The 17866-nt window shown below is 38.0% G+C and overlaps 1 protein-coding gene and 2 long non-coding RNA genes across 22 annotated transcripts in view; 2 read left to right on the top strand and 1 right to left on the bottom strand.

Moving 5' to 3' along the window:
* Positions 1-17866, bottom strand: part of SYNJ1 (synaptojanin 1) — a 49457-nt gene that overhangs the window by 11811 nt on the left and 19780 nt on the right. For 8 of the 20 annotated variants that reach the window (XM_083611223.1, XM_083611229.1, XM_083611230.1 and 5 more), the window contains exons 11-24: positions 17644-17796; positions 14757-14922; positions 10190-10381; positions 10005-10089; positions 8889-9029; positions 7839-8031; positions 6951-7109; positions 6037-6193; positions 5373-5490; positions 5057-5272; positions 4278-4356; positions 2902-3067; positions 2470-2682; positions 1426-1563 (exon numbers count right to left, since the gene is read on the bottom strand). In XM_083611223.1, coding sequence (XP_083467349.1) covers positions 1426-1563; positions 2470-2682; positions 2902-3067; positions 4278-4356; positions 5057-5272; positions 5373-5490; positions 6037-6193; positions 6951-7109; positions 7839-8031; positions 8889-9029; positions 10005-10089; positions 10190-10381; positions 14757-14922; positions 17644-17796 — 2176 coding nt within the window. Of the gene's footprint in view, positions 1-772; positions 812-1425; positions 1564-2469; positions 2683-2901; positions 3068-4277; positions 4357-5056; positions 5273-5372; positions 5491-6036; positions 6194-6950; positions 7110-7838; positions 8032-8888; positions 9030-10004; positions 10090-10189; positions 10382-13874; positions 13899-14756; positions 14923-17643; positions 17797-17866 lie in introns of all 20 variants that reach the window. The other 12 variants (XM_083611226.1, XM_083611233.1, XM_083611227.1 and 9 more) reach the window with 3 other exon arrangements.
* LOC310761469 overlaps positions 1-17866 on the top strand; it is a 34027-nt gene that overhangs the window by 13687 nt on the left and 2474 nt on the right. Inside the window, exon 3 of the long non-coding RNA XR_014547516.1 lies at positions 15075-15207. This is a non-coding gene — a long non-coding RNA (uncharacterized lncRNA). The remainder of the gene's footprint in view (positions 1-15074; positions 15208-17866) is intronic.
* Positions 6-8663, top strand: LOC310761483. The gene is made up of 3 exons (XR_014547537.1): positions 6-435; positions 2078-2104; positions 8264-8663. It is a non-coding gene; the product is annotated as an uncharacterized lncRNA (long non-coding RNA).

The following is a 17866-nucleotide window of genomic DNA, read 5'->3' as shown; positions in this document are numbered from 1 at the left end:
TTATCAGAGAAAAGCAGAAAAGCAGTATATCGGCCATGCAGCAGGGCAAGGAAATGTAAGAAAAAACAGAATTGCAAGGCTTTTGTTCTGAATAAAGTGATCAACTCAAACAGTATATTGCTGCGATTTGAGGGGGAAATAAGCAAGCATGAAGTTCACATTTAGAAAGATTAAAGAGCTTTCATTTTATTTTTCATTGATAGGATCATATTTAAATCATAAACAAGATAAAAAAACAGGTTTAAGAACTTGTGTTTCTTTGTCAGGACCCTAACTGTGAACTAAATTTCAGTATGCCTTTCCCTACATTCCACAGGCATGTGAACCTGGCACCATATGTTACTAGGCACCAGACAAAAACTATTTTTTTAATCCAGGCTTTTGGAACAAACCAATGTACCTCCTCCTGTCCTCCACACATAATCTCAGTTACAGGTTTGTTCACATTTGCAATTCATATTTAATCAGGCATATTACTACGATTTTAGCACCATCTTTAACATTTCAAAGCCATAGGTAACTTTACTACTTTTAGGAAAATAAAAGCATTCTAAAACTAAAACTGTGTCATAAAGCCTTTGTTAAAAACAAAGAATGATATCCAACTCACTCTTACTCAGAGTAGCCCCGTTTCAAGTCCAATGATTTAAATGGAGCTTCTGTGAATATGAATGACTAAGACTGGATGTCAACAAAAGTGTTAACAAAGAAATCTAGATTAACACAAAATATTTTACCCACTATTTAAGTCATATTTGAACACAAACATTACCTCCAAATTCTTTTCTAGCAGGGGCAGGACTTTTACCTCCTTAAGGGTAAGAAGCAGATGCAGCAATAAATAAAAAAGTATGAATTGAAAGAGAAGCATGAGACAAAGGAAATCAAGAATCAGGAACAATAAATGCACTGTTTGTAATTATATAGTCTTCGAGACCTTCATACTCAAAGTTATAGACAGAGAGCTAGAAAAGCATCAATAGATAGGGTAGTAGTGGCTGTATTCAGCAGGCTAAAGCATAGTTTAACATGATAAGAACAAATGTAGATGAGCCTTGGGGTCATGCACTCCCCACTCCCTTCCTCCAGTGTGGTGACAAGGAAAGAAACAGTTTGGAAGTTTTTGCTTCTGTTTTTCCTTAAGTGCAGGCTATTGTGTCATCCAAACTGGCAAAGCTGTGTTAATGGTAACTGGTTTGTTTGAAACCATGGGTTATAAAGTTATTTCAAACAAACCATAGTTACCATTAACCATGGTTTTGTCAGTTCAGAAGGCACAGCAAGCTGTGGTTATGTACAAACAGAAGACAAAGCTCCCAAAACCCTCTACACAGCCACAACAAAGGTATTCTTAATTTAAGCTAATTTACCACCAACAATAGAAGAACTTTCTTCAGGTATTATTTTCACATTTTACCAGCTTACCTGCTGGTGGAGGTGGTCTCTGTGGTGGAGCAGGGCGAGCAGGAGGTGCTCCGGGGCGAGGTGGAGGCAGGCGTTTGGGTTCCAAACTTTGGGTAGACTCTTTTTGTTGGGCAATTGGTTGAAAATCTATTGGAGAACCTGGCAATAGTAATTTATATACAGAGGTATTAAAAAAAATAAAGCATTCTTATGCCTAGTTATATAACAACTAAAAGGTAAAGGTAAAGGTACCCCTGCCTGTACGGGCCAGTCGTGCCCGACTCTGGGGTTGCGTGCTCATCTCGTTTAAGAGGCCGGGAGCCAGCGCTGTCCGGAGACACTTCCGGGTCACGTGGCCAGCGTGACAAAGCTGCTCTGGCGAGCCAGCACCAGCGCAGCGCACGGAAACGCCGTTACCTTCCCGCTATAAAGCGGTACCTATTTATCTACTTGCACTTAGGGGTGCTTTCGAACTGCTAGGTGGGCAGGAGCTGGGACCGAATGACGGGAGCTCACCCCGCCGTGGGGATTTGAACCGCTGACCATATGATCGGCAAGTCCTAGGCACTGAGGTTTTACCCACAGTGCCACCCGCGTCCCTTATATAACAACTATTTTTTCAAATTACATTATTCAAAGAAGCTCAGCACACAAATCCTGTTATTTCTTTCAGGAAAGCAAGTACCATCTCCGCAGGCAAGTACTGTATAAAGCTCACACTTCCTTGTATGTAAAACTTGTTTTCAGTAGTACTGTTAATACCTGTAGTATTTAATATAAATTGCTAAAAAGCATTTCATTGATGTTTGCGCACTCTGTATGACTGTAATATGGAATATTAAATCATTATATTAGTGTTGTTTATTTCAACCAAAAATAATCTCCCAGAGCAGGTTACCATAGCAATAAGGTGGTTATTGCCCTCAGGCTCACAAAGTTCTTGAAGACCTTTGTTTCAACAATCTTGGGTACTTTGTATTTGAATATCCATATACATGCATCTAATGGAATGTACAAATAAGTACATGCACATATGGAGAGGATATTGGTAAGATGTGGCAATACCTTGAGAAGATGTAGGTGGTCCAGGAGTCTTGTTAGGTGCTCTGCTTGGTCTTGATGGAAGAGCTGGAGGTGGCCCATCTGATAATGTAGGCGACTGACAAGGGCTTGAACGAGGTGAAGAGGCAGGTGAGGCTCCAAGACCAGAACCTCCTGCTAGCTGTAGATGCTGTGGAAGAATTTCTTCTACTTCAGCACTATAATCATCAACATCACCTTGAAACAAAGTAAAATATTATTAAGTAAACAGAACTACAAATCTGTCAAGTTGTACCGCAATTAATACAGCAAATACTGTAGAGCTTTTTTAAAAAAGCTACTAGAGCTGCTACCACTTTCCTACAAAATATCAATAATCAAACTTTTATAATGTAAGATTATGCATAATGGATGAAACCTAATTAGAGTATAGATTTAAGTTTGAGTTCGACAAACCTTCCATATCATCATAGTCTGCTGAAACCTCCACATCTTCACAAAGCAAAGTGGAACTGGTTGATGAAGGCAAGGCAATATTCACTCTCTCCAGACTCATCTCTTCCTCCAAGCTCTTAATCCAATCTGGGTTTTTCAAATTAATATTGATTGTCCTCCCAAGCAGCTGAATTTCAAACAAATCAGAGAATAATTAATATAATTATTGATTATGGTTTGTGCAACTACTTAAAAAAAACTACAAATATAAGTCATAATTCTAATTCTAACAGTGAAAACAGAAGTAAGATTCTTCCTCATGATATAATGGGAGGCTGAATTTGCTCAGCCTGAAACTCATCCACAGGTTAAGTTTGTGCATTAAATAATTAACAACAGAACAGCCCTGTGAGAATGTGTTGAATGTTAAAAGGCATAGAGTTAAGAAAATAGATTATAAACTCATCTTGTTTCTGAAAAGTTTTGCATTGACTGCCGAAGATGTAACTTGCTTGACAACAACTTTTTAATGGAGGACACATAACATGCTGCTGCTCTAGCATACCTATGTAAAAAAAACATGTTATTCAATCCTCTGTTGACAGCTCTCACTTCAATCCAGGATGAGGGGAAAAAAATCTATGGTCTAAAGCAGGCATCCCCAACCTTTGGCCTTCCAGATGTTTTGACCTACAATTCCCATGATCCCTAGCTAACAGGACCAGTGGTCAGGGATGATGGGAATTGTAGTCCAAAACATCTGGAAGGCCAAAGGTTGGGGATGCCTGGTCTAAAGGATCAGGAAGTTGGTCAGACAATGAGTCAAGTAATTTAATCTATGGCTGACAGCAGTTGAACCATGGTGTGTCCATTAAAAACAGGTATCAGTTGGAAACACACACACAAAAGGAAATTGGAGAAAGTTGGGAGGGAATTAGCCTGGCTGACCTGTTGGAGGGAGGGGAGTCATGAAGGTACAAACATTCTTCTCCATGCAAACTATATTTTCCCACTTCAGCTATACAGAAAGAAAGCACTGGGTTTCAAAGCTGAAAGTCCTGAACTTGAGGCTTCTAGCACTATGTAACACAGCAGGGTGGGAAAGAAAATGATTGTCCTCTGCTAGCCCCACAAAGCACTACAAATGCTCTTGCTTCAGGTTGCCTGATTATTATTATTTAAAAATATATATTAGCCAGTTTACTGATTATTTGTATTGTTTTAATGATATTTTATGTTTCAGCATTGTACACCACCATAATATTTTATGATACGGTGATACAGAATTCCTTTTATAAATATATATATATGTAGAGAGAGGGGGGGAAATAAGTAAAAGATCCCAATATGCATAAAACACTGCAACTTAGCAGGCGACACATAAAAATGCTTATTACCTCAATGCCATTCATGTTAAGAACATTTAAAGCAGAGCTCCCTTCCAAGAATGTCACCCACATTTTGTCTTCTACAAATCTGTGAAATATAGCCAATGTTAAAATGACAAATCATAAAGCAAACATTTATACTCCTGTCACTGAGCATCCACCTTGCCTCCAAGTTTCTACTGTGGTCTCAAAGACAAAGATTGGTAAGAGCAAATACAGGGTGTATTTGCAGACTGCTCACCATACCCTACTGACATGCACAAAACTGCATCATGATCCTATGTGTCTTGGGCTAAGAAGTTCATGTATCCTGATACAATCAGGGCAACATTTTGCTGTTCTTGAAGGTCCTGACCCTCCAACTAGCACCAAAAAACCCCATCCAGAGTCAAGTAACCCTTTATTCAAAAAGTCACCATTGCCTCCCCTTTGGTTCACTTACAAATCCTCCTTACATTAACCATGCTGTTTCTATCCCCCCACCCCACCCCCCGCTAAGACTACAACTGTTCTTGGGATGTCTGAATGGAACATTATTCACATTATGAGAAGGCAAAAAGGGAAAGTGGTATCTGCTAGCGCATGTTGGAGCACAGTTGGGCTATGGCCAAAATGAGTATCAGTCACTAGGTTAGGTGAGGACTGAATGCCTGCTACAAACACCAGAAGGAACTTGCATTGCAAGTGACCAACATTCTCTTCCCTGTTTGTTGTGAAGGAGACAACGAAGATGGGGCATGCCCAAGCTGTCCTCTACAAAAATGTCCTTGAAATGAAGTTGCTCTAACCTTATGAGTATAACTTCACCATAAGTTGCAAACTTTTGAAGAAGTTCATCAATCAAGCCATCATCAAAATAGTTCTCTTCTGTTGAAGACCCTTTGATAGAGACCATTATAGTACCATCAGGTGGTCCCTGCACTGCAATCACTTCCTTGTAAATTTTGTGTCGTTCCTCTGCATCAACTTCAAATATATCTATATCAATCAACCCAACAACAGGCCTGCAAAAACATAAATAAAGGATGCACATCAATGGCTGAGGAGCATCAAAAAATAGATTTTTAAAATATTAGAAGGTATTACAAAAGGCCAACTTCAAACCTATGATCAGATGTTTTCAGCTCTGCCCTTCCATAATACAACAAAGTTCCAGGACTCCATGTGTAAATATGTTTACTTTCATCGTGAAAACTGGAGTTAAGAAGATCCATGTCTTCCGCTACAAAAGTCATATAAGAAATTATATGAATATGCTATAATGGTCAGAATATAAACAAACAAAGGGGAGAAGAAGCCTGTGGGAAGGGGAGATTTATATTTCATTTTATACTCAAATAAAGGTCACCTCTTCAAATGAGAAGAAAATCTGTATGTATTGGGCCTTTGCTTTTGCTTCTTTAAGAAAGACCACACAAGTCTACACATGGGCTGCAGCAAGTGTGAAGAGTGAATATGTGAAAAGTGAATAATTTGTACTTCAGACTTGGCATTTATATAGCTCGTTTCAAGTATTCAAAGTACTTTATATACCTTTCATTAATTTGGGCAAGCATATCCATGTACAAAAAGGTGAAATGGCCATGAATTCTGCAGAAAATCAGTATTTTGTGCATGGCTAGCTACTATAGCACATATCCTAATAAATGAACAACTTAATAATTTCAGTATTAAATAAAAAACTTGAATGTTTAAAAATCATACTACTGTCCTATCAAAAGTTGTTTTATCACTTTGCACTGGTTAATATTCAATATTATTATCTGACCTGATCGGTCAAAAGGCCATTTTCTTCTCCTCCACAGTACACGATCTGTCCAGGCTGGTGTACGGCATTTTTCACTGGTATCATAGTCATCCGAAAATAAGTCATATTTGTATGTAGGAGCAAAGGCTATTTTTCCCTCTAGAAAGCCTCTAAATATCTGTAGGAAATTGAATAAAACTTTAGCTGATATACAGCTTGTAAGGAACACATATGGTAAGTCTGCAGCAACTTTATAATATGGCCCCAACAGCTAAAGCTTCTAACAAGTTAGTCAAAAGACCACACACATAGAACACATTACAGCAGACCAATATGATAGCTATATAGATCCACTACAATTGATCTCAGCTTTCCTGGTGAAAGACACTCTAGTCCACTTTTACAACATGGACCCCCAATATTGTGACTAATCCAGAAGCAAAACAGTGCTACAAAATGTTGTGCAACTAGGGAGACTGCAACCTATGAATTAAAGCAGTTCCTACAAACCTCATCTTCTCTGGGATACACAGCCCTAGCTCTGAATGAACTGTCTGGGCTGTACTTGCTTGGGACTTACAAGACAATGTTTTTCCCTACAAAAAAAAAAAAAAATCCCCCCAAAGAACGAGCATGTCAGAGAGAAGAGTTGTGACCTAGCCTTTTCAGTGATCTGCTATGTGTTCTATGCACATCAGATTACTTGGTGAGAGGATTATGAACGAAACTAGACATGGCAGGGCAGTCAGATGTGCCACTCTACATACGGAGCAGAGTGGTGGTAGTGATGTTTGAGTGCATGAATGCATTTCAATTAGGTAATGGAAGCTCAACCTGCCTCCAGCCAGGAAGCATACCAAAATGAAGGTTGTCAAGTTCTATATAAGGTTCTACATCAGAACAAACACCTCACTAAAGGAAACCTGAGATGTTACCTGTCCAGCATTTTTCTGATTAACAAGTTGATCGCCTGCAATGAGAGCATCCCAATTTTGTTGCCGAATTAGTTCCTTTACTTCCTCATTAGGAAGATCTATACGGTAATTGAAATCACCACACCAGAATACATAGTCATGGGAAAACAGCATTCTTCCCTGAAAAAGGAAAAAAAGAACTCCAACTAAATATAATTATGAACCCAAGTGCTACCCCTAGTTTATTAAATGACACCTGTATTTACAGCTTTGTAAAAATGAATAAAATCCATATTTTGTCAGTCTTTACCTAAAAAGCCATAGTTGCTATTGTTATTTACGTTTTAATACCCCCTAAGAGCTCATCATAATCCCATCATTTCTCCTCAGTGTAAACCTTTGAGACAAGCAGGCTCAAAGAGACTGACATGCAGTATAGTCCTGTTACACAGTGCCTTTTATGAAGGCGAGCATTAATAAGAATGTTCATTCTTTAAACTCTAGTAAAGTTATTATGTGATGACTCAGACTGCCAGATCAAGTTGTAAGGATGAGTGCAATCATGGGCTGCAAACACACTACACACTAAAATGAGTTAGAAAGTTATCAAATGCATGTGAAGAGTTTATACTATAGACTTGCATCTGGAAATTTAAAATGTTATCTCTATCATAATGCCGTCTCCATAAAGATGAAGTATATTGTGCTAACGTCATAAACATGATGAATCTTAACTGTTGATCTCACAGAGGTAACAACATAGAGGTAAAACATAATGGAAATAAATTAAATACAACTATGGAAAAGAAGTGGATAGAGGTACATATTGGGAGTAAGTATGTTTTTAGGTATAGGCTCCCTTCCAACTCTACAATTCTATCTAAAATGAGAGACTGAATTATTCCTTACCATTGGGAAGCTCAGTTTTCGACATATTTCCATGAAATCCTCATTTCTCTCTTTGACTTGTGACTGTCCTGCAGCAAAGTGACTGCATACAAAGCAAAGGCTGGAAGTATGAAACAGCATTCGAATTGCTACTGCACCCTTATTACCAGTAGCTCCTCCCATGCCAGTCTTTACAGTATCAACGGCAACATCCCTAAGAATGAAATGTAAAATAAGTTCATCTGAGTTTTCAAAATCTTGGCAAGAGTTTCTACCAGCTTCGATTATATTTAAAACAATTTAATTTTTGAAGATTAAATTATGCTGCTTTGCCTGCACGTGCCTATGTTTGTTATTTGTGGCAGCTGGAAGAAAGCAAATTATTACCCATTTTTCAGAAGTTCTCCTGCCAAATCACTTATGCATAATTCTTATTTTTCAGACAGGAAGTTGGTGAACTGGCATGGAAACAAATGAGCATAATTCAACAGTCGTGCAATGTACTATCAAGGGATACTGGCACTGAAGCCTTCTGCCAATTTACCATGGCAATCTGGCAAGTTTAGACTTCTGCAACTGCAAAGATTAACCAGGTTCCTACTTCAGCTTCAAACCCATATGCTTCAATTAATTCCTGCCAGGATCTTTTGCAATGGAACCAGAATAGCAAAGGGCATGTCTCTATCTGTAACACCAACCATTGTTTATTAGGGTTTTCAGATTATAGTCAAACAAGACAGTGCTCCTGCCACTAGCAAATGACTTCTGTTATTTTAAAAGCAGATATTAAACATGAACAAATCCATTCTCAAAGAAACATTTGCTTTTGACTATTATTAATTACTACTACTACTACTACTACTACTACTACTACTACTACTACTATTAATGTCTATACCGCTTTATATTTTAAAGAAAATATAGTTTCTTATGTTCCTAAGACAGACGGTTGGCCCATCTAGCCTAGTACTGTCTGCAGGGACTGGCAGCAGTTCTACAAGGTTTTAGGTTAACATTACTTGTTTCACTTTAAATGACCTGAACTATGTTTCAGCATGTCAATTTACTGACCTGATAAATGGTGCATGTTGAGGTCTGATGAATACAAAAAGGCAAACACCCACCAACTGTTCTGAAGCCAGCAGAACATATTTGCAGTCCCTGGAGATGGTCTTTTGCAATTCAGCAGCCCATAATTTTTGATTTGTTGTACTGCCAGTGTGGGAAAAAGAAAAGTTTTTACAGCATGCAAGTGCTCACAAACTTTGCCAAAGAGAACAAAGAGACTGCTCTTGTGTGTGTGCTACAATGAGTACCGGATAATGTTAAAACAAAAAAAATAAAAATAAAAACTATATAGCAAGGGCAACTTGCAAGAACATTTTATCCAAATTGGAAATGAAACTGAGATTCAGCAGAGGGGAAGACTTGAAGAATTTATTTTTTTTAAATGCTGTTCTCATTTCCTGCTGAGCAATAGAAGGAACAGGAACACACATGGAAACCTCCCACACTCAAGCTAGAATCAAATTGTAACACCAATTCCTTGGATAGCTCAGTTGGTAGAGCATGAGATTCAGTTGGTAGAGCAGGGTTGTGGGTTCGAGCCCACACTGCATTGCAGGGGGACGGGACTCTATGATTCTAAATCTATCAGAGTACAAGCTTTGCACTGGAAAATGCTCACTCATGCCTCTGCAGCCTTATAGTACAGTAGGAATAAATATATAGCGGCATTTTAAAAATACTTTTAAAAAGGAGGGCTGCATAGTTGAAGCCTTGTTCACAAAATAACCTTTTCTCATTTGACTTACTACTTTGGAGCCAGCACAAACCAATGTAGGGCTGCAATTCATAAGAAAGCATTCATAATGCTAAGTTCAACATTGCTTTTCTTAATAGTTTTGTGTCTCTCCCCCTCCTCAGGCCCCATCCCCACTTGCCATACTGCGAACTGTTCTGTGATGCTATTGGCAGTTTAAAAACTAGCTTGTGATATGTTGCATATGGGCTACCAGGAGCAAAAAAGATTAAAGCCTTGCTAGACACCCAGACACATCCTGTGTTCAAGTTTTGTTGATTAGGTTTTGAAGTGTTTAGTATTGCAGTAAGCTTTCACACAAATTTTGAAAGTTTGACAAAATCTGATTAATTTGCTTCTGTGGTTTCCATAACAGTGACACTTACCTGGCACTCACAATGTTTCCTGCATTTAGCTCTACCATTTCCTCAAATCCTATAGCAAAGATGTCAATCGGCTTACTCCGTCGATCTGAATTAACATATGAGGTTTAGGTAATTATTTCGGAAGGACAAAAATCAGAATGGCTAAAAATCCAACCAAAACTGTTTAACATGGTAAGGACTCTCACCTTGGAATTCACTGATGCCAGCTACCTTTGGTGCATCTAAAAGCCAGTCAGTGAGAGTCTGGTTTCTAAAGGCAATGCTTCGAAATTGCTTTCCGCCATTGACGTTCCATGTTCCAACACAAATGCGAATTTTTTTGGGCTTTGAATACTTATAAAAATTCTCACACATGCTCTTCAGTATTTTTGCTGATGCTACAAAAAGAATATTAAGACTGATTTCCTTACACAGAAGTCAGCAAGTGACAGATAAGATTGTAAGCTTTACATTTTAAAAAGTCAAGATAACAATTTATTGAAAAGACATGCACTGCTCAGTTGATATAGTTCCATTTGTTTTTAAATGATAGTTCTCCTGATTATCCAATATTAAGTTTTGTGTATTTTGTGTATATATATATATTGTAATTTTTTGCTGTAAATTGTTCTGCGATCTTCAGATGAAGGGCAGTATCTAAATTTAATAAATAATATGTTCTCCAAAACATTTAAAATTGGAATCCTTTTTATATTTCAGTTAGTTCTGTCTAACAATAATCAATTCCCAACATGCTTTGCTCCATGTCTGAATTATTCTTTGAATAGATGGGATCAAATGGAGTAAATTTATTTTAACAGTAAGTTTTCAAATTAAGTTATCCATTGTATGTAATTAAACAGCCTATTAATCCAACTGTAATTATTTTAGGTTAAAATTGCTTGCACATGTACTGTGCTTCAAACATGCACTTCATCATTTATCAAAGCAATGTTATTGGGACAGTTCTCCTCCCACTTTCTTGAGGTGCAAATTGTGCCTTAACTTGTTTTTGAACTCTTAAGGGTTTACTTCAAGTATATATTGTATGAACCAAGTCTTCTAACAAACTGTAGAACACTGATGAGGAAACAGGTGGCAGCAGGGCTCTTTTAGCTTAAAAATGATCAAACAGCTACTCTCTCTAGATTAATCCGTTCAAGTTACATTGGTAGAAACTACTATTGGTTGAATCCAAAGGAATGCATGCATAGCTAGGCTGGTAAAATATGGCTTTCCTTTCCCCTCCTCATCCCAATAGTCTTTCCAACCCCCTGCGAAGGTGCTCCCAAGAGTGCTTGCTAAATGGGAAGGAGTTTTCATGCGTGGATATTCTGCCTGATATTCAGATATTCTGCCCCTTTCCCCTCATTCCCCTTCACCGCAACCCACACCATTCAGCAGACTCCCTCTAGGAGTGACAGCTTCCTAGTCCCTTGCGCAGGCTTTTCTCTGGATCAAACCCCAAATGTTTTCTCCATCTGCAGCCCATAAACCAGAATAAAGCCAAACTTCATAAATCAAGAAGCTAAAGCAAATCAGGAAAAAATACCAATAGAAGCAGCATGAACATAAGCTAGGTAGTTAACTCTGAATGCAGTAAGCTGGATCTTTGGGTTTTCTACTATGTCTATAAGTTTATACCTTCTCTAATACAGAAAAACACATCAAGTCATTTCAGTGCTTTAATATTAACAAGAATGTTCATAGAAATAAAGCTAGCATATAGGCAAAGAGGATATTGTCAATAAGTTCTTACACTGAACTGCTTCTCAGAGAGACTTCAGCTATTAAAATTGACAATGTTTTAGGGATAAGGCAGTATTTTTAATATAGCATGTAAAACTACTATGGTGTATTTTAGTAAACACAAGTTAGCAGAATATGCAATAACCAAATCCCTTTTAAGGCATTTGAAAATTTTGCAATTATGTTTCTTTAAAAAACAGCACACCACTTTCTGTTGTTCATGCCCTTTGGCTGTACAATATAGTTATTCTATTAGTAGGATGAATATGCATAAGTGTATTTCAGTCAATTGGGCATAGTTTATACTATTTGAAATTCATTTGCCTAAGGGAAATTCCCCCCCTACAATTTTTTCTTTGAAATGTTGTCTTGGTCAACAGCACTCAAGTTGTAATGGAAAAATAGGGCATTTCAGAGTTTCAAATATTATGCCAACTTGTTCAGTTTTAAGATTTACTAGTGATCTTGTGGCCCTATGAGAAAGCTAGAAAGACCAACTATATGCCTGAGTGCAATAGCTCAAGGAATCTTTTGAATACTGGCAACTCCGTTTTTTCATGGGTTAAAGACACACCACGGAAGTTACTTTTCAAAAATTCATACCCACAATAATGTATTTTTTATTTATTTCATCAAATCTATGTACCACTGATTGCAAGAAAAAAACTCAAAGTGGTTTACAAAATGAATAAAGCAATAAAATTATCAATGGAAAGTTAAAACCAGTTACTCAAAACAGACATTCAAAGCCAGCCTATGATTTGTTAAGTATCTGTGTAATACTGAGAGTAAGTTTTTCAATCTTTTTTTTAAGTTTTATGGTCTAACCTGCAGGTGATGTGGCACTCCAGATGATGTTGAGACTCTAACTCCCATCAGATCAAGCTGGAATTGCCAGCGGTTAGGGCTGATGGGACTTTTAGTCCAACAATATCTAGAACACCACAGGTTAGCCCCCCCCCTTCCATTACATTAGATCATGGTGCCTGGTGGTCTAAAAATACTGTAATGTAAAGAAGCAAACTTCTAGACATCAATCTGTGCTGCCTCCATTCCTCTCAAGGGGGTGCGGGGAATAATGTGCCCAAAGCATCTGCAGAGCATGCCTCTCATCTTTATTGATTTCAGACATGCTGGCAGGGAAGATGTATGGGGAAGGACCATAGTTTTATGATAGGCATATGCTTTGCATGCAAAAGGTCCCTGTTTCAATCTCTAGCATCTCCAGTTAGGAATGGTGTCCTGGCTCACACCCTCAGATGAACTTTCAGCTCAGGAAACTCCAAAAGTTTTTTTCAAAAGAATTCTGAACACAACTTCTGCATCAGTATGGGAGGTAGGTTACAAGGCACCTTGGCAGAAACTAGAATACATGGCTAGGCAGAAAGCAAAGACATTCCAATGCCACTTCCACTCTATTTTTAAAGTAGTGGGACCTGTCACTCATACAGTTCCCAACCCAGGCCAACATTCCTACTGTTCATGCCTGTGCTGACAAACCACACCTGGTCAAGTGTGTACTTCACCCACCTCCCATGCCCTCCAATCAGAATCTTTGGATCCGTGTTGGAAAGCAACATACAAAAGAACATGCAAGGTACTTGTTTTCACTTGCAAGCAACCATTTCTCAATGCCTTGCAACCTAATATTTCAAAGCTATTTTCTGTGTTGTGAAAGGTCCCCAGTTCAAGCCTCAGCATCTGCATGTAGAGCTGGGAAATACGCCTGTCCAAATATCTAAGATGCCACTGCTAATTAGTAAAGACGATACGGAGCTAGACCACCCAATGATTTAACTCAGGTGGAATCTGCACCCATGTTTAGGGGTAGGCATACTCCTGCATCCCCCCCCCCCCCGAAAAAAGCACTGTGCAGGACCATATGAAAACAGAAGGAGGACCCTATTCTCTTTCTTCCTCCTCAAGGCTTGCAGAGGGGTCTGACCTCTCAGCAAACCACTCTATGAGTGCATAAGATGAAGAAGTGGCTTGCCACTTTTCATTTGAAGTGGCTTGTAGCGCATCTCACTGCCAACCAAATACATAAAAGAGATTCTCCTGCATGCATGTATTTCAGAATAAGGAAAAAATAGAGAAAGTTAACATGGTAACACTTCATCCCAAATGGGTGCTATACTATACCTGATTGCAATGATTGCTCTGAAACTATGGATGCATTTGGAGAAAAGAAAAGAAATTAGTTGAGGTGTTATATGTTAACCAAGCATCAGTTTTAAGTTTCCAGGACACTTTAGGCACCCTTTTATGTGTCAACTTTGAACAGTTAGATCATGTTGCTGCGGAAAAACACGACTCACTCTTAGACATCTAGACACTATGAAGCAGTTCCTAACTTTAGCTTCTCATGTATTATTCCATTACTTCACAATGACTTTGTAATGCCACATGCCCCTGAAAAGAACTGCAAAATTTTGTTTACCGAGCTTTGCAAGTACCATTGAGACTCCCAAAACAGATTATCTAGATGCTCAAACCTTAAAGTATAAGCATTTATTGTTATACATGTTCTTAAGATATTTAACAATGAATGCATAAAGTAATGCATATTATCTAATAAATCTGATTAGGAAAGTATTCATTCCTTTATCCTACTAGATTCTTCAATAGTAGTAATCCAAAATTGTTAGTTTAAAAAGAGCAGACTATTTATAAACAGATTGCTATTAAGATGACATTAATAATAGTTTTACTTGAACACAGAATGTATCAGGATGGATCCAAAAACTGCAAGAAGAAAGAAAATGGATGCTAGTGATGGCCCACAAGTGCTAGCGGAATAAATTGTGCAGTGATGGAACAAGGAGGCTCTAAAGCAGTTCTCACCCTTCTGCAAGAGCCTGCACAAAGGGAAGAAAGTCTGCATTTAGGTGCAGTTTTCTTACACAATACAGCAGCACAAGGTGTAAAACAACTCTGCAAGTGCAGAAGGGCAGCTTTGGATCCAACCACAGCTTTGTTAGTAGTAATTGTTGCCATATAAATTAAGAACCTAGAAACACATACCACGTAAACTGCCGGTGGTTAAGAGAGCCCGTGCTTTGTCTGCTAAATCACTATTTAGGGTATTTCCCAACAACAAAACATCAATAGCTTCCTGCTTTGAGCTATCAAAAAAATTATTTTGAATTGTTCTGGTCACTGAACGTGCACCATCCTTCAGCTTTCCAGCCTGTTAGGAAGAATATGTATAAATATTTTATCAAGTTACTTACAGAACACTGGCAAATAGCATACAGTTTTAGGCTGTAATCTACTAATAACAAGCTGGTATTAAACCAATTTCATTTCTGTTTATGCTGCAATATAAATTTTTTTTTGCAGGATGAGAATATAAACACAACCCAAGGAATTTTGCAGAGAATGGGAGGCGGACAGAAGTCACACAGAGCAGCCATGCAATACTTTGCCTTTACCCAAAATAGTGAGGTGTGTACAAGCATTGGACACACACAAGGTATGTATATATTGCATGCAAATATATTTTATAAATGTGGTTTAAAAATATCCAGTCCTTTTAAATGCTATATTTTTACAGGAATTGTCACTTCTGCTATGGAATGAGTAACAATCAAAGCACATATTGAGTGGCAATATACAGAGCTTTATTGACACATGAATGTGTATGGAAATACTATACACAAATCCATATGCTATGATAATATGCATATTATATGCATGTGTACTGGTACATATCTATATGCACAAAATAAAAATATACCAGCGGAATAAATTGAAATTGCATTTCTATCTACCCAATCATTACGTTTTAGAAATCAGGCTAGCTATGCTGTATGCTCAAAAATCTACTTTTGGCTGCTGTCTATTTTGCTGCTGATTTATATGTTACAAGTGCTGCATGTATATTTTGAAACTGAAGACTTCCAGCTCATGAGGACTGCTGCCTGCAATGAAGGGGATTTGGGCTTTGGTTTTTCAAACAGTCCGTCATGCCAAAGGACTTTTGCCACTGAAAGGAAAATTCAAAACCAGTTTGTGATATGGCATGGGGATATGTTCAATGTCAAATACTCTACTGAGCATGACAAGCCCTTAATCCTGCTTGAACTAGTTCTTTAGTTCACAGGCAGCATTTTTAAAAGAAAACCCACACATATAATAACCAATTAACTCTATTTTAAAATGTCATTAGGTTCAGTATAGGAGAATCTAGTCATTAAAACCAAATCTTTAGCATTTTGTACCTTCAATAATTTGGGTCGCGATACATATTTAAACACTTACAATGTTCAACATTTAGCAGTATTCGGGAATTACACTCACCAATTACATATCAGGTAAATAATTGAAATGAACCAAAAGGAAAGCAAAAGAAAAGTTAGTTAAGATGTTAAATAGTAACATAGCACTTAAAATTTGAAATAATCACTGTTAAACACACATTTCAAGTTAGTTGTAGTTTGAAAAGGTGAATACAATTAAGATTAAACTGCAGAGGTTTCACCCAGTTGAATCACTGCATGCACGTAACAAGTTCTGTGTGTGCAGTGGAACTTCCTTTCCCACTCTTACTCTTGCACCGCTCCCAAATCTGCTCCGGATAGTTGGGGGGCGGGAACCAAAACAGTTCTGGGAAGTGCATGGAGAGGAGAGGGAAGGGAAGCTCTGCTGCACTTGCAGATTCAGTCTATGGACACAATGAGTTAGTTGGATACAACCCATAAGAAACCACCATTCCCACATGCAAAGTACTAACAGACAAAAACCGGCAATGAAAATATTGTAAAACCTGCTGTTTAACACTTGTGCCCGGGAAAGATACAATTCTTCAAGGCCACAAGCAAAATACATAGAAAACCGTAGCTAAGAATACTGTATCAAATTCTGTTGTGTGATATAACACACAACCTAGGGCTGGGTGATATCTAGTTTTCAACATTGTGATATGTCACCAGCTAAATATCACAATATATTGATATAAGGATGGAACTATGTAAAAGCGAACAGTAGGGCTTGGTGATATCTGGTTTTCAATCTTGTGATATATCACCAGCTAAACATGGTGATATAGCAATATATCACAATGTCTGAAATAAGAATGGAGCTCTGTAGAGGCATTGGCTGGCTTCAAGGGTTTTCCTGCATTGCGATGTTCGCCGGTGCCTGCTCTTGTGATTTGCTGCCTCCTGAATGAGGCAGGGGAGAGCCGAGCTGGCTGAGTTAACAGGGGCTGAAGGAATTGAAAGAAGAATTGGCTGGCTTCACGGTTTTCCCCACATCGTGATTTTAGCATAGCACACGTGCACACACACATCATGATTCACAATGTATTGCCAGGTAAAAAATTATGGAACTGATATCACAATACAGACTTCAAACCGGTTTTGGATAATATATCGATATATCACCCAGCCCTAATACACATGCTACCCAACTAAAGGCAACTTGCATGGAACTCTAGGTTTGAGTATTGGCAACTACCAGCTACTGGTGCCTGTGTCAGCATCACTATTGCTTTTTGTATCAGCAGGAGATTTTTTGGCATTTGAACTTGAATGAAATAACTCTAAAAAAATAATATCAGGACTAATAAGTTACTGTGGGGTGCAAGGTAATAGCTTCATCTACAAAACCTAGGAATAAACCTTGATTTTTGGCTCAGACATTTTAGATGAACTTTGGATAAATGAGTAAAGTTAAATAAAGTACTGCAGGGAATGAAGTGAGTGAAGTTTTTAGTTGAAACATGCAGATTCAAGACTAGTAGATAAAAACAGAGCCCGCTTCAACATTCAGTAGAAAACAGTGAGAAATAATGGAAAACTCATACCCAGACACTTAAAAGATTGGAAAATAACAGTTGTATACAAGAACACTATTTTGCCCTTGAGAATTACAATATTCAAATTTTACTACTAAAAACATTACTTACCTTCGCTTTTCCTTCAAGAGCTCCAGTTCCAGCATATATTTTACTGACTGAGTCACCATTAACAGACCACATGGAACGAAAAACTTCCTGGAATCGAGTAACCAATTGAGGTTTTTCAGCTAAACCTAAAACTTCTAGTTGTTTTGACAGCATCTGCAAAAATGTGGAAGGCAAAACCAAAGGTAAATACAAATCTGTATTAAAACATTATATTTTTGAAAGC

Source organism: Podarcis filfolensis (assembly GCF_964270895.1).
Source record: "Podarcis filfolensis genome assembly, chromosome: 4".
Taxonomy (NCBI): domain Eukaryota; kingdom Metazoa; phylum Chordata; class Lepidosauria; order Squamata; family Lacertidae; genus Podarcis; species Podarcis filfolensis.
This window is presented reverse-complemented; position numbering and strand designations above follow the sequence as displayed.